Source organism: Dama dama, chromosome X (assembly GCF_033118175.1).
Source record: "Dama dama isolate Ldn47 chromosome X, ASM3311817v1, whole genome shotgun sequence".
NCBI classification, from domain to species: domain Eukaryota; kingdom Metazoa; phylum Chordata; class Mammalia; order Artiodactyla; family Cervidae; genus Dama; species Dama dama.
Window position 1 is genome coordinate 111855082 of NC_083714.1, and position 26681 is coordinate 111881762.

The following is a 26681-nucleotide window of genomic DNA, read 5'->3' on the forward strand; positions in this document are numbered from 1 at the left end:
TTTGGAATTATCTCATGATGGTTTTAATTCAGCTATCATAAAATTGCTCGACGAATTGGTCACAGATATTTCTTGAAACAAATGGAAAGATAGAATATCTCAGCAAAGTAGAGCCAAGAGCATTTCCTAATGAATTGGATTTGCAATGTGAAAAGAAGAAAGGGATCGAGATTGGCACCATAATTTTTGGCTAAGCAACTGGAAGGAAATACAGAGTTGGCCTTCAGATGGAGTTCAGTTTCAGACGTATTGTGGGATATGATGGCCCTGTCTTTTCCTATCATCCATGCCCAATATATTGTGTGCCTTATTGGTTAAAAGGGAGTTCTTTTATGAATACTTAAAGGTTGAACCATCCTTGGGAAACTGGTTAACACTGAGCATTACTAACTCACATAGTCTTTGTGACATGCAAGGATTTCAGTTCTTTACCTAACTTGAAAAATTCCCCAACTGTTTGCGTATTTAATTTTACTATCTTACACAAGCAGTTATATCCACTTATATTATACTCTTATTTCTTTCTCCTAAAGCAATTACTTTCCAGATCATCTACTTTGCTTCTTTAGACCTAGAAACTGATGACTACAATCATGATTCAAAACCTATTTTCTGCTGCCCTGCACTGAGCTGAGTAATTGGATATAAATGCTTATTTCCTTTGTATGCTTTGCCTTTTTGTTAACTGTTTTTTTTTTTTTTTTCTTTCGGTTAAAAGACCAGAGGTTGCATTATTGCCTGCTGAATATGCTTATATTAACATTTGTAAAAAGTAAATTACTTTTGGGACTATTAATGAATCGACATTTAAATTGCACAGTTAAATGTTTTCCATCCTTTACTAAGCAAACAGTTGGATTACCAGCCCCCCCGCCCCTTTGTAAGAATGTAAGCAATTTCTGTGCTATGTTTGAGGAGAATATTTGTTTCTGAAAAAAAGTTGTTTAAAATCTGGATGATTCATGGCTATTATGGCATTATAATTTGTATTGTTTGTTATAAATATTAAAATTTAAATAATCACATCTAAAGTGTTTTTTGAGAAACATTAATGATTAATAAGTCCTACATGGATGATTTGGGTAGACTATGGTAGAGAGACGTTTATTTCCTAACTGCAGGGCTTGGCTGCTAATGTGTAATGTGAATATGGAATGGGGGTGGACGGTAGAGATTGTATATGGTGTTTACCAAACTTACTTGACAGAGAAACTCTTATTCTTTCAGGATTCTACAAGATGCTGATTTGGGAAACCCTTTAGAGTGTTTGCTAAGTACATTTTTGTTTCTATGCTACTATATAAATTTTGCATAATTTTGATGCAACTAAAATGAATAATAGAGAAAGAAGTGTTGCTAGTTTTGCTACTTCTTTCACTAACTAGTTTAAATTTTATTTAATTCAGAAGTAGATCTAACTTATTATGGAGATCCATGCAACATGGCTCTGGATGGTAAGAGATTAACAGTACTCCATGGAAGTATGACTGGAAAGAAATATGTTAATGAAGATAGCAACTTCCACACTCAAATATTAATTCCCCCTCCCCCTCTTATTAGGTGCAGAGTGGTAATTAATGGCAGGCTTCCATGGGGTTGCAAAGAGTGGGACATGACTGAGCAACTGAACTGAACTGAACAATACTGTTATAGGCTAGTGCAGCATTTGGAAAACAACCGATGTTCGTGACATATTAACAGAATATATTCCTTTTATAAATAGGATTTACAATGTAATTTTATACTGTCAGACTTCTGTAATTATTAGTTTCAGCTTATAAAGACTGGATTATGCACACAGAATTTGATAGTTGTGATAATGTTAGTACAGTCATTTCAATATCTGTGGGGGATTGCTTCCAGAACCCCGTGGATACCAAACTCCTCTGATGCTCAAGTCCCTTATAAAATGGCATATTTACACAGCAATCAGAGCAGAAAAAGAAGTAAAAGGAATCCAGATAGGAAAAGAAGTGAAACTCTCGCTGTTTGCAGATGACATGATCCTCTACATAGAAAACCCTAAAGACTCTACCAGAAAATTACTAGAGCTAATCAATGAATATAGTAAAGTTGCAGGATATAAAATTAACACACAGAAATCCCTTGCATTCCTATATACTAACAATGAAAAAACAGAAAGAGAAATTAAGGAAACAATACCATTCACCATTGCAACAAAAAGAATAAAATACTTAGGAGTATATCTACCTAAAGAAACAAAAGACCTATACATAGAAAACTATAAAACACTGATGAAAGAAATCAAAGAGGACACAAACAGATGGAGAAACATACCGTGTTCATGGATTGGAAGAATCAATATTGTCAAAATGGCTATTCTACCCAAAGCAGTCTATAGATTCAATGCAATCCCTATCAAGCGACCAACGGTATTTTTCACAGAACTAGACCAAAGAATTTCACAATTTGTATGGAAATACAAAAAACCTCGAATAGCCAAAGTAATCTTGAGAAAGAAGAATGGAACTGGAGGAATCAATCTGCCTGACTTCAGACTCTACTACAAAGCCACAGTCATCAAGACAGTATGGTACTGGCACAAAGACAGAAATATAGATCAATGGAACAGAATAGAAAGCCCAGAGATAAATCCACGAACCTATGGACACCTTATCTTTGACAAAGGAGGCAAGGATATACAATGGAAAAAAGACAACCTCTTTAACAAGTGGTGCTGGGAAAACTGGTCAACCACTTGTAAAAGAATGAAACTAGAACACTTTCTAACACCATACACAAAAATAAACTCAAAATGGATTAAAGATCTAAATGTAAGACCAGAAACTATAAAACTCCTAGAGGAGAACATAGGCAAAACACTCTCCGACATAAATCACAGCAAGATCCTCTATGACCCACCTCCCAGAATATTGGAAATAAAAGCAAAACTAAACAAATGGGACCTAATGAAACTTAAAAGCTTTTGCACTACAAAGGAAACTATAAGTAAGGTGAAAAGACAGCCCTCAGATTGGGAGAAAATAATAGCAAATGAAGAAACAGACAAAGGATTAATCTCAAAAATATACAAGCAACTCCTGCAGCTCAATTCCAGAAAAACAAATGACCCAATCAAAAAATGGGCCAAAGAACTAAACAGACATTTCTCCAAAGAAGACATACAGATAGCTAACAAACACATGAAAAGATGCTCAACATCACTCATTATCAGAGAAATGCAAATCAAAACCACAGTGAGGTACCATTACACGCCAGTCAGGATGGCTGCTATCCAAAAGTCTACAAGCAATAAATGCTGGAGAGGGTGTGGAGAAAAGGGAACCCTCTTACACTGTTGGTGGGAATGCAAACTAGTACAGCCGCTATGGAAAACAGTGTGGAGATTTCTTAAAAAACTGGAAATAGAACTGCCATATGACCCAGCAATCCCACTTCTGGGCATACACACTGAGGAAACCAGATCTGAAAGAGACACGTGCACCCCAATGTTCATCGCAGCACTGTTTATAATAGCCAGGACATGGAAGCAACCTAGATGCCCATCAGCAGATGAATGGATAAGGAAGCTGTGGTACATATAGACAATGGAATATTACTCAGCCATTAAAAAGAATTCATTTGAATCAGTTCTAATGAGATGGATGAAACTGGAGCCCATTATACAGAGTGAAGTAAGCCAGAAAGATAAAGAACATTACAGCATACTAACACATATATATGGAATTTAGAAAGATGGTAACAATAACCCTATATGCAAAACAGAAAAAGAGACACAGAAGTACAGAGTAGACTTTTGAACTCTGTGGGAGAAGGTGAGGGTGGGATGTTTCAGAAGAACAGCATGTATACTATCTATGGTGAAACAGATCACCAGCCCAGGTGGGATGCATGAGACAAGTGCTCGGGCCTGGTGCACTGGGAAGACCCAGAGGAATCGGGTGGAGAGGGAGGTGGGAGGGGGGATCGGGATGGGGAAATAGGTGTAAATCTATGACTGATTCATATCAATGTATGACAAAACCCACTGAAAAAATAAATAAATAAATAAAGGAGAAATTGGAAAAAAAAAGCAAAAAAAATGGCATATTTGTCTGTAACTTATACACATCCTCTCATATACTTTAAATCACCTCTAGATTATTTATAATACCTAATACAATGTAAATGCTATGTAAATATTTACTTGTGTGCAGCAAACTTAAGTTTTGCTTTTTGGAACTTTCTGGAGTTTTTTTTGTTTGTTTGTTTGAATCTACAGATGTAGAACCTGTAAAGATGACCACCTGTACTAATGATGAGTCAGTTCATGAACACCAGGAGAAAAGATCAGGTGCAAGTTTCCCAAAAGTTGTTTCTCTACTGAGTATTTTCATTGGGCCAGTTTCTGTCCCACATTTAGAAAATAGCAGAATGTGAATATGTAGCTCTTAATTTAAGAGGGAAAATTACTCTTTTCTTGTACCAGCCTTGAGAAGAATGGAGGGAACTTCTTTGTTCATGTCTAGGGCAGACTCTTCTAAGCACTTGGTCTTTATGGCTGTACTTTTGTAAGATTCTATGTTCTAAGAACTTGCCTTTAGCACTTCTTTTTTCTTTCTGGGCTTCTTGTAGTCTTTCTGTGGGAGGTGTTTCCAGCAATTCCTTGGGGAGGAATTGGGGGATATGTTCTTGTTTTCTTGGGTTCTGTCTTCTGTCCTTTTCGGTCCGTACTCTCATTCACATCATTGGTTCGTGGTCACTCATGCTTCCTAGGGAGTGTAGAGATGAGAACTTAGATTCTAGAGTTTCATAAGTCTGGGCTTCAATCCTGACTAACCATTTGGCCACAGACAACCTGACTTAGCCTCAGTTTCCTAATCTTTAAAATAAGGGTTAGTAGTGTATTTGTTATTATGATAAATAATGATAAATTATGATGAATGAGAGAATCTATATAGAGTTATCAGCAGCATGCTTGGCTCATGGTATACTGCAAATGGTAGTTGATGTTGTCTTCATCATTTACATGTTGACCCTTCCTTAAACTATATATTCCTATCTAATTGTACTCTCTAAATCTCTGCCTTGATCCATGGAAATGAATAATTTGGAAATTGGTATTTTCAAAACACAGCTGTGTGTCTCTTTTCTTTCTCAGCCTTCTACCAGTTCTTTCTCCTGTAGTAGTTGCATTTTCATTTGGTGGTATCATTATTTACCCTGTAACTTTTGCAAAAATCTGTATATCATTCTTTCAACCAACCCCCAGCCATCCCCTAGCTAATCACTAATTAACTATGTTGTTTGTCAGTTTAAGTCTCTCTCAGTTGTATCTACTGGTGCATTGGTTTAGGTCTTTATCATGTTATGCTTAGGCTAATGTAATAACTTCCTGAGTGGCCCCCACTCACTCCTCAACCTATTTTCCCTTCTTCTGTCACAGTGGTCTCTGACGCCCTTCTCCTTTTCCTTTACTTCTCACCCTCCAATTTTTCATGCCATCAATACCAAACAGCTTCATTTCCCCCATCCTTATCTTCCCTTTGGTTAATTGGTGGTGGTTCTTCACGCTTTACCTACATCTATTGTAGTACATCGCACAATTTGTTATAAATGTAATGAAGTTCCTAGGAAGGACACAGGAAGTTCACCCTATTTATTGAAGGTTTCCTCAGATATGATGTAAGTTTTTGTTTGTAAATCTCTGAAAACTTTATATTATAGATGTCACTCCGAAGTTTACATGTAACAGCTTGATGGGTTAAGTTCAATTCAGTTAGATGTAAAATTACTGTTAACATAGTCCATGTTGACTTTATTATGTTTGAGACATAAACACAGTTTTTCTTCATTTATATATATATATATATATATATATATACACACACACACACACACACACAAGTCATTTAAAATAATTTATATTGTACATATATTTAAAAATTAAGACCTCTTTTGATTTGTGAGATCTTAGGGATGTATCCCTCAGCTGTTACAATTATTTTTAACTAGGAAATATGTGTATGGAGGAGTGTATAGTGTGTATGTTTGTGTGCCTGCACATATGTGTATTTTAAAGAATGCTAATAAAATGAAAACCCATGAATCTATTATCCAAGTTAAGAATAAAATATTACTAAGACCTTTAAAAGCCCCCTGTGTAACCCTTTCTGATCATAACCTCCCTTCTCCCATAACCATTATCCTGGCTTTTGTACTCAGGATTCCTTTTGATTTGCTTTATAACTTTACCATCTACGTATGTATCCCTAAACAGTATATTGTTTATTCATTAAAAATGAGTAGTGAGCACAAAGTTAGCTGTGTAAGGAAAGGGCAATAATACCACTATTGTGTGAAGAATCAGAAGGGAAGAGAAGACAGACAGAACCTCTTGTTCAGTCTGAGTTCACATACCTGAGAACATATAGGAGCCCCTGCTAGGATGTCCATTGTCAAGATCCTGAGTAAATTCCCAGACACGGGGCTCTCCACAGGCAAGACAGCTGTGCTATAGTGCAGGACAGGGGACTGCACACCCAGCTGGAATGCGGTCAGGGGACATGGGCTGCTCTGCATTTCCTGCTTTTCAGTTCACTGAGGCGGCCTCCCACTCAGCTATTCCTGAGAACACTGCTGTGGAGTGAAGTGAGAGTCCTCTGTTGATCTGGGCAGCAGAGAGGAGCAGGAATCTCATCAGCCCCTGGTCAGAAAAAGCAAAACAGAGCAATCTGGCCCCAGTTTTATGGGGTTCTTCTGTTTTCAAGTTAAAAGGTGGCATTGGGAATCTTTGATGGCTCAGTGCATAGCTGTAAGCCTGAGATCTTACTCTCATTCCTGTGTTGAAGGCATTTGCTGTCCCTTGACTGTCCTGTTTTTACTGGTCTGCTCTCTTGTTCTAGCAAACACATCCTACAATAATTTCTTCAGAAAGTATGCATTGCAAATAAGGTATTGAGGCTTTTTGTCTCTGGGAAAAAAAAAAGTCTTTTTTACTATTATTGATTTTTCTGACTAGATGTAGAATTTAAAGGTTAGAGATAACTTTTCTTCATGGTTCTGAAGGTGCTACTGTCTTATTGTTCTACTGTCTTATTGCCTCTAGTGTTGCCATTGAGAGATGGGAAACCACAGCAGTTCCTGTGTGTCAATTGTATCATCCTTTCCTCCTTGTGCACCCTTACTCCTACTTCTGGAAATCTGAATGTTCTCTGGCCCACAGGGTTCTTAAATTTCATGGTGGCATGTGTGAACATGTATCTATTACCTATTTTGCTGAGTACTTTTGTGGGTCCTTTTTTTCATTTAAATTTTATATTGGAGAACAGTCGATGTACAATGTTGTTTTAGTTTCAGGCATACGGCAAAGTGATTCAGTTATAACATATACATGTAACTGTTCTATTATAAATTATCTTCCCATTTAGATTATTACAGAATGTTGTGCAGCATTCCCTGTGCTATACAATAGGTCCTTGTTGATTATGTATTTTAATGATAGCAGTGTATACTTGTCAGTCCCAAACTCCCAATCTATCCCTCCTTCCACCCTTCACCTGGTAAACATAAATTTGTACTCTATGTCTGTGAATACATATCTGTTTTGTAAATAAGTTCACTTGTATCATTTTTTTAGATTGCACATAAAAGCAATATCATATGATATTTGTTTTTGTCTTAGTATGACAATCTCTAGGTTCATCCGTGTTGCTGCAAAATAGCATTATTTCATTTTTTGTAGCTAAGTAGTATTTCATTGTAGAAATATACCACATCTTCTTTATCCATTCATCTGCCAATGAACATTTAGATTGCTTCCATGTCTTGGCTGTTGTAAATAGCACTGCAATGAACATAGGGGTGCATGTATCCTTTTGAACCATGTTTTTCTCTGGTTATATGCCCAGGAGTGGGATTGCTGGATCATATGGTAACTCTAAGTTTAGTTTCTTAAGGGACCTCCATTCTGTTCTTCATAGCGGCTGTACCAATTTACATTCCCTCCAACAGGAGTGTTCCCTTCTCTCCACACCCTCTCCAGCATTTATTGTTTATAAACAATAACAATGGCTTTTTGATAATAGCCATTCTGACAGGTGTGAGGTAATATCTCATTGTAGTTTTGATTTGCATTTCTCTAATAATTAGCAATGCTGAGCATCTTTTCATGTGTCTCTTTTGGCCATCTGTATGTCTTCTTTGGAGAAACGTCTATTTAGGTCTTCTCACTGTTTTTTGATTAGGTTGTTGGTTTTTTTTTTGATACTGAGCCATAAGAGCTGTTTATAAATTTTGGAGACTAATCCTTTGTCAGTTGCATCATTTGCAAATATTTTCTCCCATTCTGTGGGCTGTCTTTTGTTTATGATTTCTTTTGCCATGCAAAAGCTTTTGTGTTTAATTAGGTCCCATTTGTTTATTTTTGCTTTTATTTCCATTACTCTAGGAGACAACTCAGAAAAAATGTTGCTGTGATTAATGTCAAAGAGTGTTCTGCCTACGTTTTCCTCTTAGAGTAATATAATATCTGATCTTATATTTAAGCCTTTAATCCATTTTGAGCTTATTTTTCTGTATGGTGCTAAAGAATGTTTTAATTTCATTTTTTTACAAGTAACTGTCTAGTTTTCCCAGCACCATTTATTGAAGAAACTGTCTTTCCTGCGTTGTATAATTTTGCTTCCATTGTTGTAGATTAATTGGCCATAAGTACATGAATTTATTTCTGGACTTTCTATCATGTTCCATTTTATCTATATTTTTGTTTTTGTGCCAGTACTGTACTGTTTTGATGACTGTAACTTTGTAGTACAGTCTGCAGTCAGCAAATCTGAGTCCCTTTTTCTTTATTGAGATCACTTTTGGTATTTGGGGTTTATGTTTCCATGCAAATTTTGCAATTTTTTTTTGTTCTAGTTCTGTGAATAATGCCATTGGTAATTTGATAGGGATTCCATTGAATCTGTAAATTGCCTTGGGTACTGTAGTCATTTTGACAATATTGATTCTTCTAATCCAAGAGCATGGTATGTCTCTCCATCTAATTTGTGTCACCTTTGATTGCTCTCATCACTGTCTTATAATTTTCAGAGTACAGGTCTTTTGTCTTCTTAGGTAGGTTTATTCCTAGGTATTTTATTCTTTTTGATGGGATAGTAAATGGGATTGTTTTCTTAATTTCTCTTTCTGGTCTTTCTTTGTTAGTGTATAGGAATGCAAGACATTTCTGTGTATTAATTTTGTATCCTGCAAGTTTACCACATTCATTGATGAGCCCTAGTAGTTTCCTGGTAGTGACTTTAGGATTTTCTATGTATAGTATCATATCATGTGCAAGCAGTGATAATTTTACTACTTCTTTTCCAATTTGGATTTCTTTTTCTTCTCTGATTATTGCAGCTTGGACTTCCAAAACTATGGTAAATAAAAGTGGCAAGAATGGACATCCTTGTCTTGTTCCTGATCTTAGGGGAAATGCTTTTAGATTTTCACCTTGAGTATGGTGTTAGCTGTAGGTTTGTCATATATGACCTTTATTATGTTTAGATATATTCCCTCTATTCCCACTTTTTTATCATAAATGTTTTTTATCATAAATGGGTGTTGAATTTTGTCAAAAGCTTTTTCTGCAGCTATTGAGATGATCACGTGGTTTTTATTCTTCAATATGTTGATGTGGTGTATCCCATGTTTGATTTGTGGATACTGAAAAATCCCTTTCATTCAAGTGGGAGAAATCCCACTTGATCATGTATATGATCCTTTTAATGTATTATTGGATTCAGATTGTTAGTATTTTGTGGGGATTTTCATGTCTATATTTATCAGTGATTTGTTGTTCAGTCACTTAGTTGTGTCTGACTCTTTGCGACTCCAAGGACTGCAGCGAGCCATGCTTGCCTGTCCTTTGCCGTCTTCCTGAGCTTGCTCAAACTCATTTCTATTGAGTTGGTGATGCCATCCAATCGTCTGATCCTCTGTCATCCCCTTCTCCTCCTGCCTTCAGGCTTTACCAACATCAGGGTCTTTTCTAATGAGTCAGCTCTTTGCATCAGGTGGCCAACGTATTGGTGTTTCAGCTTCAACATCGATCCTTCCAATGAATATTCAGGGTCAATTTCCTTTAGGATTGACTGGTTTGATCTCCTTGCTGTCCAAGAGTCTTCTCCCAGTACCACAGTTCAAAAGCATCATCAATGATATTGGCCTTTAATTTTCTTTTTTTGGGTCATCTTTGGTATTCAGGTCATGGTGGCCTCATAGAATGAGTTTCAGAGTATTCATTCCTCTGCAATTTTTGGAATAGTTGAAGGATAGGTGTTACCTCTTCTGTAAATGTTTGATAGAAATTTGCCTTTGAAGCCATCCAGTCCTGGACATTTGTTGGAAGCTTTAAAATCACAATTTCAATTTCAGTGCTAGTGATTGGTCAGTTTGTATTTTCTATTTCTTCTTGGTTCAGTCTTGGGAGAGTGTATCTTCAGCCAGTCTGTATCTTTTTATTGGAGCATCTAGTTCATTTACATTTAATGTAGATATCAGTATGTTCTCAGGTGCCTCAATTGTAAAGAATCTGCCTGCCAATGCAGGAGCCACAGGAGAGATGGGTTTGATCCTGGGTTGGAAAGATCCCCTGGAGGAGGAAACGGCAACCCACTCCAGTATTCTTGCCTGAAAAATCCCATAGACACAGGAACTTGGTCAGCTGCAGTCCATAGGGTCACAGTGAGTCAGACATGATTGAGTGACTGAGCATACACGCATGTGTTCTTATTGCCATTTTCTTAATTGTTTTGGATTTGTTTTTGTTGGTCTTTTTTTCCCCTTTCTCATTTGTTCTTTCTTCTTGTGGTTTGTTGACTAACTTTAGTTTTATGTTCAGATTCATTTTTCTTTTTCATGCGTATATCTATTGTAGATTTTCTGTTTGCTGTTACTGTAAGGTTTTGATATAAAGTGAAAAGTATTAGTCGCTCAGTCATGTCAGACTCTTTGCGACCTATAGACTGGAGCCCACCACGCTCCTCTGTCCATGGGATTCTTCAGGCAAGAAAACTGTAGTGGGTAAGCATTCCCTTCTCCAAGGGATCTTCCTGACCCAGTGATCGAATCCAGGTCTCTTGCATTGCAGGCAGATATATATATACACAGACACAGACACACACACACACACACACACACACACACACACACACACACACGATTATTTTTAAGTTCCTGGTGTTTCAATTTCAAATGTATCTCCAATATCCTGCATTTGTGTTATGCTCTTCTTGCTGTTGCTTGGTTTTATATCTTATTTGTATGCAGATGATTTCCTACCTTTACTTTATGTTTTCCTTTACTGGGGATCTTTTCCATTCATAATTTTCTTGTTTCTAGTAGTGCCCTTTTCTTTTACACTTAGAGAATTTCCTTTAGCATTTGTTGCAAAACTTGTCTGGTGGTGCTGAATTCTCTTAGCTTTTGGTTGTCTATAAGGCTTTTGATTTGTCCACTCAATCTGAATGAAAGCTTTGCTGAGTAGAATATCCTTGGTTGTAGCTTCTTCCCTTTCATAACTTTAAATATATTGTGCCACTTCCTTCTGACCTACAGAGTTTCCACTGAGACATCAGCTGATAACCTTATGGGAGTTCCCTTGTATGTTATTTTTTGTTTTTCCACTTGGTGGTTCCTTTCAATTTGGGCAACTCAGGATTATGGTCTGGGAAATTTTCTTGGCTTATTTGAGTTCCTCCCCTCCATTTTCTTTGTTCTTTTGGCTCTACTTTCTGGGAAATTTCTTCAACTTTTTCTGACAGCCCTTCTGTTGAGTTTTAAATTTCTTCATATGCTTATTTTTCAAGAACCCTGTTCTTGTTTCCTGAAAGTTCCATTTTTGTTTCATAGTTATGTTTCTAAGGATATTAATGGTATTAATAGTTGGAAATTTTTTTCTTATTTAGTCTGTTCCCTCTAAGTTCCTTTTCCTGTTTTGATCTCTGTCATCCAAATTGGAAACTCTTCTCCAGATATCTTGGGAGGTTGGTTGTCTATTCATGAGTAGAAATAGGGAAGTGGTTCTTTAGGGACATTTGAAAATGTTTAGAGACATTTTTGATGAGCAAAACTGTCTGAGGGGGTGCTACTGGCATCTCCAGGTAGCAGCTAGAGATGCTCTTAGCCCCCCTACAATGCACAGGACATCCTTGCACAGCAAAGAACTATTTAGCCCAAAATGTGATCAATGCTGTGGTTGGAAAGTTGATTGAAAACTGTGAACTTGTGGCAGAACTTGTTGACTTTGGGTTTCAAGAAATGTGATCTGGTTGAGTGGTTTGAGCAACATAATGTCATTATCTTTAGGTCTTTCCTTCTGGCCTGGTCACATATTCAATAGAAAATCTTTTACCTGCTGCCTGAAGGATAAAGAGCTAGCTTTTAATATCCCCCTCTCCCCCATTGAAAGGGAAAAGAAGATGGGCTGTCTACATTCATTTTGTGTGTGATCATATAATCCCTTTGGTTTTTATATAGTGTCCACTTCCTCAGCTGCCTGTGTCACCAGTTCTATGACCCTATGTTTTACACTCTTCAGTGAATTGCCCTTTGTGAGGTTAAGGTGGGGCATTTACCCAGTGGCATGAAATAGAGGAGGAGGATCTAAGATTCTTTTTAAAAAAAAATTATTCATTTATTTAGCTATGCCAAGTCTTAGTTGCAGTATGTGGGATCTAGTTCCCTGATCAGGGATCGAACTCAGGGCACCTGCATTGGGAATGTGGAGTCTTAGCCACTGAAAAGAAAGTGAAAGTGAAGTCGCTCACTCATGTCTGACTCTTTGCAACCCCATGGACTGTAGCCTGCCAGGATCCTCTGTCCATGGGATTTTCCAGGCAAGAATACTAGAGTGGGTTGCCGTTTCCTTCTCCAGGAGATCTTCCCAACCCAGGGATTGAACCTGGGTCTCCCACATTGTAGGCTGATGCTTTACCGTCTGAGCCACCAGGGAAGTCACTGAACCACCAGGGAAGTCCCAGATCTAAGACTCTTAACTACTTCTCTAATAGATTTCATTCAAACCTTGTTAGTTTAGCCCCACCCTCTCTTTCTCAGAGTTTGGATACTTCTTGAGAATTCTGTAGTGTAAATGAATTTGGTTCTGAACTATTATTTTCTCCTTGCAATTCAGGCTTCCTACAAATGCTAAGCCAGTTACCATTACTTCATCTGCTTTCTGGCCTCCAAAATTTAATTATTAATTACTATTGTTTTCTCTCATTCTCACAGTCCTTTAAAACTTGGAAGTTATCCAAAAGGTGTAGTGAATTGAAGCATACTATACAAATATATATATATATATAAATAGAGTCTCAGGGGTTTATGTGTGGACAAAAACCAATTACGCTAAACATTTCCTGAAATTGCTTGCTATTGTCAGGATAAGTCATCACAAGTAAGACATCCACCTTGAGAATGAAAACATTTGTGGGAGTGCAGATTCCCATTGTTACATTGTCTTCTCACAGAGGAAAATCTTTGAACAGTTTTGATTATCAAAAGGTGCTTTTTGTATAGGGTGCTGAAAGTTACATCATTACCGTTTCTTTTTGTTTCAGTTTAGCTTTATTAAATTGCTTGAAAAGAGATTTGAAACTGAGTAATAACTGATGTCTTGATGACTGCAGGATGAAATAACTGATTCGTATGATCTCAGAGAAATGTTTAAGTCTAGGTTAGATCATATTCTTTTGCCTGTCCTCTGATTGCAAGAATAAAGACGAACGAACTTTAAGGCAAGAAATATCACAAATGTCCTACTGTACCTGAAGAACTTTTTGCTGTCTTCTGATTATTCTTGCCTGGAGAATCCCCATGGACAGAAGAGCCTGGGGCGCTCCAGTCCATAGGGTTGCACTGAGTTGGACAGGACTAAAGCAATTTAGCACACACACACATCCAGGTGTACTTTTTTCTACCTGTAAAAATCAGAGAGATTGTTTTGTTTCCTGAGAAGGAGGGAAACTCATACATGTATACACATACATGTGTGTGTATTTAATAAATTATGTAGTCTTCAAAAAAAACTACGCTAGCCTTCAAATAAACTAATGTAGTATATCGTGATTGAATTCTGTGTTAATCAGTAGTTGATTCAAGCATGTTGGATTAACCTTAGTTCAGATACTTATTTTATAACTATTAACAATTTATTGACCAGAGACATATTAATATGTCTTTTGTTGCCCAAACATTTTTGACCAGAGATGTTTCAATATTAACTTACATAACAAATTGTCAGCTACAGGTGTTAGTTTCTGCCAAAATCCCCTGGTCAATAATGTGTCAGTCATAAGGAACCAAGTGCCTATTTGTGTTTTTAATGCCTGGGCCTGGGCATTGTTATTTTATCAATCATCACAGTTGATTCAATTGTATGGCCAGTATTGAAAGGCACCAATTTCTTTTTTTCTTTTTTTTTTTTCTTTTTCTCATTTATTTATATTAGTTGGAGGCTAATTACTTTACAATATTGTAGTGGTTTTTGCCATACATTGACATGAATCAGCCATGGATTTACATGTGTTCCCCATCCTGAACCCCCCTCCCATCTCCCTCCCCATCCCATCCCTCTGGGTCATTCCAGTGCACCAGCCCTGAGCACTTGTCTCATGCATCAAACCTGGACTAGTGATCTGTTTCACACTTGATAATATACATGTTTCAATGCTATTCTCTTGGATCATCCCTCCCTCGCCTTCTCCCACAGAGTCCAAAAGTCTGTTCTATACATCTGTGTCTCTTTTTCTGTCTTGCATATAGGGTTATCATTACCATCTTTCTAAATTCCATATATGTGCATTAGTATACTGCAACTGAACTGAACTGATACTGTAATGGTGTTTTTCTTTCTGGCTTACTTCACTCTCTATAATGGACTCCAGTTTCATCCACCTCATTAGAACTGATTCAAATGAATTCTTTTTAATGGCTGAGTAATATTCCATGGTGTATATGTACCACAGCTTTCTTATCCATTCATCTGCTGATGGGCATCTAGGTTGCTTCCATGTCCTGGCTATTATAAACAGTGCTGTGATGAATATTAGGGTGCACGTGTCTCTTTCAGTTCTGGTTTCCTCGGTTTGTATGCCCAGGAGTGGGATTGCTGGGTCATATGGCAGTTCTATTTCCAGTTTTTTTAAGGACTCTCCACACTGTTCTTCATAGTGGCTGAACTAGGTTGCATTCCCACCAACAGTGTAAGAGGGTTCCCTTTTCTCCACACCCTCTCCAGCATTTATTGCTTGTAGACTTTGGGATAGCAGCCATTCTGACTGGCATGAAATGGTACCTCATTGTGGTTTTGATTTGCATTTCTCTAATAATGAGTGATGTTGAGCATCTTTTCATGTGTTTGTTAGCCATCTGTATGTCTTCTTTGGAGAAATGTCTGTTTAGTTCTTTGGCCCATTTTTTTGGGGTCATTTATTTTTCTGGAATTGAGCTGCAGGAGTTGCTTGTATATTTTTGAGATTATTTTTTTGTTGTTGTTTTTGGTTTTGTTTTTTTTTAGACTATCTGCTACTAACTGTGGGTGGGTGTTTATTCTTTTTTTTTTTTTTTTTAGTTGGAGGCCAATCACTTCACAACATTTCAGTGGGTTTTGTCATACATTGATATGAATCAGCCATAGATTTACACGTATTCCCCATCCCGATCCCCGCTCCCACCTCCCTCTCCACCCGATTCCTCTGGGTCTTCCCAGTGCACCAGGCCCGAGCACTTGTCTCATACATCCCACCTGGGCTGGTGATCTGTTTCACCATAGATAGTATACATGCTGTTCTTTTGAAACATCCCACCCTCACCTTCTCCCACAGAGTTCAAAAGTCTACTCTGTACTTCTGTGTCTCTTTTTCTGTTTTGCATATAGGGTTATCGTTACCATCTTTCTAAATTCCATATATATGTATTAGTATGCTGTAATGTTCTTTATCTTTCTGGCTTACTTCACTCTGTATAAGGGGCTCCAGCTTCATCCATCTCATTAGGACTGGTTCAAATGAATTCTTTTTAATGGCTGAGTAATATTCCATGGTGTATATGTACCACAGCTTCCTTATCCATTCGTCTGCTGATGGGCATCTAGGTTGCTTCCATGTCCTGGCTATTATAAACAGTGCTGCGATGAACATTGGGGTGCACGTGTCTCTTTCAGATCTGGTTTCCTCAGTGTGTATGCCCAGAAGTGGGATTGCTGGGTCATATGGCAGTTCTATTTCCAGTTTTTTAAGAAATCTCCACACTGTTTTCCATAGCGGCTGTACTAGTTTGCATTCCCACCAACAGTGTAAGAGGGTTCCCTTTTCTCCACACCCTCTCCAGCATTTATTGCTTGTAGACTTTTGGATAGCAGCCATCCTGACTGGCATGTAATGGTACCTCATTGTGGTTTTGATTTGCATTTCTCTGATAATGAGTGATGTTGAGCATCTTTTCATGTGTTTGTTAGCCATCTGTATGTCTTCTTTGGAGAAATGTCTGTTTAGTTCTTTGGCCCATTTTTTGATTGGGTCATTTGTTTTTCTGGAATTGAGCTGCAGGAGTTGCTTGTATATTTTTGAGATTAATCCTTTGTCTGTTTCTTCATTTGCTATTATTTTCTCCCAATCTGAGGGCTGTCTTTTCACCTTACTTATAGTTTCCTTTGTAGTGCAAAAGCTTTTAAGTTTCATTAGGTCCCATTTGTTTAGTTTTGCTTTTATTTCCAATATTCTGGGAGGTGGGTCATAGAGGATCTTGCTGTGATTTATGTCGGAGAGTGTTTTGCCTATGTTCTCCTCTAGGAGTTTTATAGTTTCTGGTCTTACATTTAGATCTTTAATCCATTTTGAGTTTATTTTTGTGTATGGTGTTAGAAAGTGTTCTAGTTTCATTCTTTTACAAGTGGTTGACCAGTTTTCCCAGCACCACTTGTTAAAGAGGTTGTCTTTTTTCCATTGTATATCCTTGCCTCCTTTGTCAAAGATAAGGTGTCCATAGGTTCGTGGATTTATCTCTGGGCTTTCTATTCTGTTCCATTGATCTATATTTCTGTCTTTGTGCCAGTACCATACTGTCTTGATGACTGTGGCTTTGTAGTAGAGTCTGAAGTCAGGCAGATTGATTCCTCCAGTTCCATTCTTCTTTCTCAAGATTACTTTGGCTATTCGAGGTTTTTTGTATTTCCATACAAATTGTGCAATTCTTTGGTCTAGTTCTGTGAAAAATACCGTTGGTCGCTTGATAGGGATTGCATTGAATCTATAGACTGCTTTGGGTAGAATAGCCATTTTGACAATATTGACAATTTGACAATATTCATACCATGAACACGGTATGTTTCTCCATCTGTTTGTGTCCTCTTTGATTTCTTTCATCAGTGTTTTATAGTTTTCTATGTATAGGTCTCTTGTTTCTTTAGGTAGATATACTCCTAAGTATTTTATTCTTTTTGTTGCAATGGTGAATGGTATTGTTTCCTTAATTTCTCTTTCTGTTTTCTCATTGTTAGTATATAGGAATGCAAGGGATTTCTGTGTGTTGATTTTATATCCTGCAACTTTACTATATTCATTGATTAGCTCTAGTGATTTTCTGGTAGAGTCTTTAGGGTTTTCTATGTAGAGGATCATGTCATCTGCAAACAGTGAGAGTTTCACTTCTTCTTTTCCTATCTGGATTCCTTTTACTTCTTTTTCTGCTCTGATTGCTGTGGCCAGAACTTCCAACACTATGTTGAATAGTAGTGGTGAGAGTGGGCACCCTTGTCTTGTTCCTGATTTCAGGGGAAATGCTTTCAATTTTTCACCATTGAGGGTGATGCTTGCTGTGGGTTTGTCATATATAGCTTTTATTATGTTGAGGTATGTTCCTTCTATTCCTGCTTTTTGGAGAGTTTTAATCATAAATGAGTGTTGAATTTTGTCAAAGGCTTTCTCTGCATCTATTGAGATAATCATATGGTTTTTATCTTTCAATTTGTTAATGTGGTGTATTACATTGATTGATTTGCAGATATTAAAGATTCCTTGCATTCCTGGGATAATGCCCACTTGGTCATGGTGTATGATTTTTTTAATATGTTGTTGGATTCTGTTTGCTAGAATTTTGTTAAGGATTTTTGCATCTATGTTCATCAGTGATATTGGCCTGTAGTTTTCTTTTTTTGTGGCATCTTTGTCTGGTTTTGGAATTAGGGTGATGGTGGCCTCATAGAATGAGTTTGGAAGCTTACCTTCATCTGCAATTTTCTGGAAGAGTTTGAGTAAGATAGGTGTTAGCTCTTCTCTAAATTTTTGGTAGAATTCAGCTGTGAAGCCATCTGGTCCTGGGCTTTTGTTTGCTGGAAGATTTTTGATTACAGTTTCGATTTCCTTGCTTGTGATGGGTCTGTTGAGATCTTCTATTTCTTCCTGGTTCAGTTTTGGAAAGTTATAATTTTCTAAGAATTTGTCCATTTCTTCCAAGTTGTCCATTTTATTGGCATAGAGCTGCTGGTAGTAGTCTCTTATGATCCTTTGTATTTCAGTGTTGTCTGTTGTGATCTCTCCATTTTCATTTCTAATTTTGTTAATTTGGTTCTTCTCTCTTTGTTTCTTAATGAGTCTTGCTAATGGTTTGTCAATTTTGTTTATTTTTTCAAAAAACCAGCTTTTAGCTTTGTTGATTTTTGCTATGGTCTCTTTAGTTTCTTTTGCATTTATTTCTGCCCTGATTTTTAAGATTTCTTTCCTTCTGCTAACCCTGGGGTTCTTCATTTCTTCCTTCTCTAATTGCTTTAGGTGTAGAGTTAGGTTATTTATTTGGTTTTTTTCTTGTTTCTTGATGTAAGCCTGTAGTGCTATGAACCTTCCCCTTAGCACTGCTTTTACAGTGTCCCATAGGTTTTGGGTTGTTGTGTTTTCATTTTCGTTCATTTCTATACATATTTTGATTTCTTTTTTGATTTCTTCTATGATTTGTTGGTTATTCAGAAGCGTGTTATTTAGCCTCCATATGTTTGAAGTTTTAATGATTTTTTTCCTGTAATTGAGATCTAATCTTACTGCACTGTGGTCAGAAAAGATGACTGGAATGATTTCAATTTTTTTGAATTTTCCAAGACCAGATTTATGGCCCAGGATGTGATCTATTCTGGAGAAGGTTCCGTGTGCACTTGAGAAAAAGGTGAAGTTGATATTTTTGAGATTAATTCTTTGTCTGTTGCTTCATTTGCTATTATTTTCTCCCATTCTGAAGGCTGTCTTTTCACCTTGCTTATAGTTTCCTTTGTTGTGCAAAACTTTTAAGTTTCATTAGGTCCCATTTGTTTATTTTTGCTTTTATTTCCAATATTCTGGGAGGTGGGTCATAAAGGATCTTCCTGTGATGTATGTCAGAGAGTGTTTTGCCTATGTTCTCTAGGAGTTTTATAGTTTCTGGTCTTACGTTTAGATCTTTAATCCATTTTGAGTTTACTTTTGTGTATGGTGTTAGAAAGTGTTCTAGTTTCATTCTTTTACAAGTGGTTGACCAGCTTTCCCAGCACCACTTGTTAAAGAGGTTGTCTTTTCTCCATTGTATATTCTTGCCTCCTTTGTTGAAGATAAGGTGTCCATAGTTATGTGGATTTATCTCTGGAAAAGCCACCAATTTCAGTTGAGGAGAGAACTGGGTAAGAATGTCTGGACCAGTGGTTCTACTAGTAGAAATTACTTCCTTTCTATGGCGACTTAGAATACTTCTAATTTGAAGTTTGAGGAGGATGAAGGATTTCTCTGTGACTTCAGTTGAGACTGGAGAGGCTGCTGGAAATTAAATCATGCAGATCTTACTCTTCATGAAGTGTGTATTCAAGCCTTTTGCCCAGATTTCCTTGGAGCATATATTCTTATTTAAGGATTATTTATTTTGGTTCTTGACTAAGTACATGTATTGGAAATACCTTGTCTCTGTGGGATTTTAAGCAGAAGCATAACATCAGATTTACATTTTTAAAACATCACTGCAGGGACAATGGGAGAAACAAGTTTTCATTGGTCCCAGTAGAAATTGGTAGTAGCTTAGACTAGGTTATGAGACATGGAGAGAAGTGGACAGGATTAAGAAATATTTGAGATAAACTTAGTAGGACTTTTTAGTGAAGATTAGATAAGTGATGGCTAAGATGAGAGAATGATTTAAGTATCTGGTTCAAAAGGTATAAGTTAAATATATAAAAGTTCACCACTGTGAACACTTTCTTATTTTATTTAAGATGTTGATAAATGTGAAGAGAAAATTACAAAGATTATTTGTCTTGAATAGAATACTATCTCAAATTTTTTTAAGTGATTTTGAAATGTAAATTTGTCTCTTATTTTTATGGCTTAGTAAGCTCAAATAATTACCTCATAAATTATAGGAAAATATTTTCAAAATTATGTTCAATTATATTTTGAAAACTGTGGCTATAGTAGAAAATGAAATATGAATAAGATACTAAAGGGAAATAGGAACTTAAGAAAATCGGCAAATTAAACTTGGCTTTTATTTATTTTTATTTTAGGGGTCCCTTCAGTGTTGTACGACGATGCATCAACAGAGAAACTGGGCAACAATTTGCTGTAAAAATTGTTGATGTAGCCAAGTTCACATCAAGTCCAGGGTTAAGTACAGAAGGTAAGAGATGGATTTCAAGTAAGTTATTTGATGTCTGGCTTTATTTCATCTTCAATCCATCTATCAACCTAACCTTCATCTGGGGGTGGGGAAGTGGAGGGTATAATATAGTGGGAAGTGGGTGGAGACAGTTTAAATTCCACTGTAGTTTTCTGGAATTCTAGAACATAGTATTTGAAAGATAGCTAGAGTGATTAACAAAGTTATGAAATCATCTAGGATTGCTGTTGGCCTATTTTTTTTTACTAGGAAGAAAGTAAAATCTGAAAATATATTTTGTAGAATCTAACTTGGAGTCCTGTAGTATGGAGCATGGAATGGGAAGGGTGAGAAGGGAAATAATGGCACAAATATAATCATTTCAGATCCAAAACAAACTCATCTGAGTTCCCTTAAAGTCTGTAACTTACTACCCTTAGGATTATGATCTAACAGAACTAAAAGACTAATACATCACATTTTGCTTAAGTCACTTATGGTGTATGTGTGAAAATTTGAAAGGTCTTTACTGTTTGGACTTGCAGGACTTAAAACAAAATTTTGTTTTAAGACATTGATATGGTTAACCATGTTTATGTATAAATGTTTATAGACAATATATAACCTTTAAAATTTTTTAATGCTTATAAACCATGGTTTCATGTATCCATGCTTCACATGTGGTCATATTTCAGATGGCACAATTATATTGTTAACTTTTCTAATTACCCTGTCTTCTAACTTTAGACTTTTTCACAATCCAGTAAAAGACATATCCTTCTTAAATCTTTTCCTTCTTAATCTCAAGAGCAATGCAATTAATAGTTTAAATTGGAAAAGCTAAAGCAGAGTAGCCTTTTTATATTTTATCCAGTTATCTTACTTTAACAAGTAGAAGTCCACATACTATGAGCTCCAAGTTAATCTATTCCTTCAGATCTTTTTTCAGTATCCTTAGTTTTAAATACTTTTTTAAACCTTTTGAATTATTCCTACTGTTTGTGGAAGATTCTAGAAGTTGTTATTCACAAAGTATAACAGGTGTTTTAGTGCTTTAATCTTTAAATTCTTGGATTTAGGGATTTTACATTTTATGGTTTCATATTCTGGAGTTGGCTATTTTGAATACAAATTATTTTATAAACTTAGCAGAATTTGAAATTTACTTCTAATTAGGTTTTACCACTACATTATGTTTCCTAAAACTTTTAAACTGCACTTAAGTTTAATATACTGTATTTGATTTTCTGTACCTTAGATACCAATAACAAAAAAACTTCCTTAATACTTAGGTAATTTTGTATAAACCTAGTTCAGTAAATATGTAGATGTGTTGAATCTTTATTTCTTTTAAATGTTTTGATAATGTTGATGAATTTAGTAAGATTCCTGTTTAAAATCATAAGTCTAAATCAATGACTCCATATGCCTATGTTATGTTGATTTTGTTTATTATTATACCTAATTTTGAATCTACAGTCTAAAGACATTTTTTATGAAGACAGTTAATTACTTTCTCAGTTGACTGAGGTCCTTTATTGACAGATTTCATTAACAGGGAGCTATAGACCCAGCCTGCCAGACTGAATTTCTTTCATTGTCACCTAACCAGGGAGTCAAATACCAAACTTAAAAAGATGGAGTTGGTATATCATCCATGTCTCTGAGGTTAAGTCTTGTGTCGTTCACTCGTTAGTGCTTTGGTATAGTTTTGAGTATACAAATGTCTTTGAGTCCTTTTCTGAAGACAAGACTGGGTCAATCCATTGATCTTATATGATAGGGTCACAGCCTATAGATATTAAATGGTATCCAGTTGAATTCTGCATATTACGCATGACTTTATCTGGTTTTGATAAAAGTTCAACATTATTCAAATGAAAATGTGCAATTGTTCCTTTATATTTATGGCACCAAAATGTAGTTTTTCCATCTTCTTTAACACAGTGACACTCATAATGATTAAGAAACAATAAAAATTTCATCTCCAACCCACTCCAAAGATTTTTCTTTTAAAAAAATTTTTCATTGGAGCTCCCTTACCCTCTATTGCTTATTTTTATACTAGATTGGAGAAGGAGATGGCAAGCCACTCCAGTATTCTTGCCTGGAGAATCCCATGGACAAAAGAGCCTGGTGGGCTACAGTCCATGGGGTCGCAAAGAGTCAGACATGACTGAGCAACTAACACACACACACACACTTAAATTAAATGTGGACACATTTTAAGATGTACAATAAATAATTATTTATTTTATTATATAAAACCTCTTTGAACAATATTCTCCACCCCTTACTTTTTTCAACACTCTTCAGTCACTACAAGCAAAACATATTTGCCCCTCTAGTCCATTAAAATTGTTACTGTCCAATAATGACCTTATTCATGGCTAAGGGTAGGAGATGTTGTATTAAGAAGAAACATATTTTGCAGTGAAATTTGAAACACAGTAAAAAGGAACCTGTATGTTCAAACAAAAATATCTAGAAATATCTATATTTACTGTTATATTCTCTTCTAATTAAGCCTGTTTCTCAAGCAACAGATAATTTAAAATCAATTTTATTCTTTTCTTTTTTATTATATTTTTTGTGGTTTATTTAATCTTTGTCATTGCCTCAATATTTTTTCCTGTTAGTACATTTCTATTCAAATACATTATTGAGTAAAATAGGTTTCATAAAGGATCACCTGGGAACAAAAAGTATGCTGTTTACTTGCACAGGTCATTATGATACATAGACTAATAAAAAGAGTACCTATTTTTTTAAAAAATTACCAAAGTATAGTTGATATACAATGTTACATTAATTTCGGCTATACAGCAAACTGTACTAAGTTATCCATATGCAAATATCCACTCTTTCAGATTCTTTTCCCATACAGGTCATTGCAGAGTATTGAGAAGAGTTTCCTGTGCTATATACAGCAGGTCCTTATTAGTTATCTATCTTAAGAGCATCTATTCTTAAGAGACTTGCAATTTAATAGTCCCAACCATTGTTTCTAATATTTTTATAAGAAAAAATAAGTAATAAATTCTAAATATATAATTTACAAATTAGTTTTTGAAATGAAATATATATAGTAATTAGAGACCACCTATATATGTTTAAATATTTTACATTCTCATGGCTCTATTGAAGATAAGACATTGTAGTTATTTGAATATCTGTTCTGTATTTTCCCATTAAAATCATAACTTTTTTCAATAGGGGATCTTAACTTAGAGGCTGCAGAATATCCAAGAAACCCTTAAATTGTAAGGGTTTTATATATATATATATATGTGTGTGTGTGTTCATTTTCCTAGAAAGTCTAAGTTCTTATTAGATCCCTAAAAAGGCATATTATTCCTAAATGGTTAAGAATTTATTATTTCACATGTATGAAAAAGTGAAGTTGATGTTTAGGAGCATGAGATGAAAAAGAAGCTTCTATTAAATGAAAGCTGAGTAAATTTATATTAAGATTGGAGGATATTTTCCTACTTAAATACATACCCCCATTAATGAAATCCCTTGTTTATTATCTTAAAACTCACTTTAATTGATAGTTTATCTCTTACTCTGCTAATCCACCAATTTAAAGTTTACTTTTTTGTGTATTGTACAACTTCTTTATCCACTCATCTTTCAGTGGACATCCAGGTTGCTTCTATGTCCTGGCTGTTATAAATAGTGCTGCAGTGAACGTTGTGGTACATGTGTCAGTTTGAATTATGGTTTTCTCGGGGTATATTCCCAGTAGTGGGATTACTGGGTCATATGGTAGTTCTATTTTTAGTTTTTTAAGGAACCTCCATTATGTTCTCCATAGTGGCTGTATCAATTTATATTCCTACCAACAGTGCGAGAGGGTTCCCTTTTCTCCACCCCCTCTCCAGCATTTATTGTTTGTAACTTTCTTGAAGTATAGCTGATTTAAATGTTGTGTTAATTTACATATATATTCTTTTTCATATTATTTTTCATTGTAGTTTATCACAGGAAATTGAATATAGGTCCCTGTGCTCTACAGTAGGACCTTGGTTGTTTATCCCTTGTATATATAATAGTTTGCATCTACTAATCCTAAATTCCCAATCCTCTCCTCCCCAACTCCCTCCCCCTTGGCAACCACAAGTCTGTTCTCTATGTCTGTTAGACTGTTCCATAGATAAGTTCATTTGTATCATATTCTAGATTCCACATATAAATGTTAACATATGATATTTGTCTTTTTTCTTTCTGAATGACTTCACTTCGTACGATAATCTCTTAAGTCCATCCATGTTGCTGCAAATGGCTAATATCCCATTGTATATATGTATCACATCTTTATTCATTCATCTGTCAATGGATATTTAGGTTACTTCCATGTCCTGGCTATTTTAAATAGTGCTGCTATGAACATAGGAGTGCATGTATTTTTTGAAATTATAGTTTTGTCTAGATACATGCCAAGGAATGGGATTGCTGGATCATATGGCAACTATAGTTTTAGTTTTTTTGTGGAACCTCCATACCGTTTTCCATAATGGTCCACTTTGTTTACATTCCGACCAGTAGTGTAAGAGCTTCCCTTTTCTGCACACCTTCTCCAGCGTTTATTATTTGTAGACTTTTTAATAATGACCATTATGACTCATGTGAAGTGGTACCCCGTAGTTTTGATTTGGATTTCTCTAATAATTAGCAGTGAGTTACATCTTTTCATGTGTTTATTGACCATCTGTATGTCTTCTCTGAAAAAAATGTCCATTTACATCTTCTGCCCATTTTTTGATTGGGTTTTTTGGGGTTTTTTTATTTATAATTCAACTGTTTGTATATTTTGTAAATTAAGCTCTTGTCTGTTGCATTGTTTGCAAATATTTTCTCTCAGTCTGTTAGCTGTATTTTCGTTTATGGTTTTCTTTGCTTTGGAAACAGAGACACACTTGAGATACAAAGGCGCCACCAGGTTGAGAGTAAATGAATAGAAAAAGGTATACCGTGCAAACAGTAACCAAAAGAGAGCTGATGTGGCTATAACAATATCAGATAAAATAGACTTTAAAACAGAAATTGTTACTTAGAGATAAAGGATATTTTATAATGATAAAATGGTTCATTCATCTTGAAGATACAATTAATTATAAACATATATGCACCTAACAGCAGAGCCCCAAAATATATAGAACAAAACCAGGCAGAATTGAAGGGAGAAATAGAAATTTTAGCAATAATAGTTGGAGACTTCATTGACTAATTTGCAATTATCAATATAACAACTAGATAGAGGATCAGTAAAAGAGAAGACTTGAATAACACTAACCAACTAGAGCTGATAGACACCTATAGAACCTTTCAACCAACAACAGGAGAATAAACATTCTTATTAGTACACATAGAACATCATATAGTATAAATGCTAGCACATCAAATATGTCTTAATAAAATTTAAAGGATTGAAATCATATATAGTCTCTGGCCACAAAGAAATTATATTAGAAATCAGTAACAGAAGGAAATTTGGGGAAATCACAATTACATGGAAATTAAACCTCACACTATCAAATAGCCAATGAGTCAAAGAAATAATTGAAATACTTTGAGGTAAATGAAAACAGAAACACAACATGCAAAATTTTTTTATAAATGCCTATAGTGAACAGAAGATCAGTAACCTAACTTTTCACTTCAAGAAACTAGAAATTTGGACCCAAAACAGGCAGAAATAGGGAATAATAGAGATTAGAGGAGAAATAAATGAAAGAACAGGAAACAATAGAGAAAATCAATGAAACTAAAAGTTCTTTAAAAAGACGTCCCATATTGAGTAGTTCTTATCTAGTCTGACCAAGAAAAACAAAGATGATTCAAACTAATCAGGAATGACATTGCAAAAAGTAAAAAAAAAAAAAAATTTAAGAATACTATGAACAATTGTATACCAACAAATTAGATAAGCTAGATGAAACATTAATTTCTAGAAAGAGGCAAGCTACCAAAGCTGAGTCAAGAAGGAATATGTGGATGGACTTTTAACAAGAAAAGAGACTGAAAATGTAATAAATTTCCCATATAAAGTTCAAACTTTGGTGACT

General features: G+C 35.6%; 1 protein-coding gene across 12 annotated transcripts in view; it reads left to right on the top strand.

Moving 5' to 3' along the window:
* Nucleotides 1–26681, top strand: part of CASK (calcium/calmodulin dependent serine protein kinase) — a 386525-nt gene that overhangs the window by 61924 nt on the left and 297920 nt on the right. For 5 of the 12 annotated variants that reach the window (XM_061136699.1, XM_061136701.1, XM_061136702.1 and 2 more), the window contains exon 2: nucleotides 20519–20649. In XM_061136699.1, the coding sequence (XP_060992682.1) occupies nucleotides 20519–20649 (131 nt within the window). Of the gene's footprint in view, nucleotides 1–19105; nucleotides 19159–20518; nucleotides 20650–26681 lie in introns of those variants that run through there. The other 7 variants (XM_061136700.1, XM_061136704.1, XM_061136707.1 and 4 more) reach the window with 3 other exon arrangements.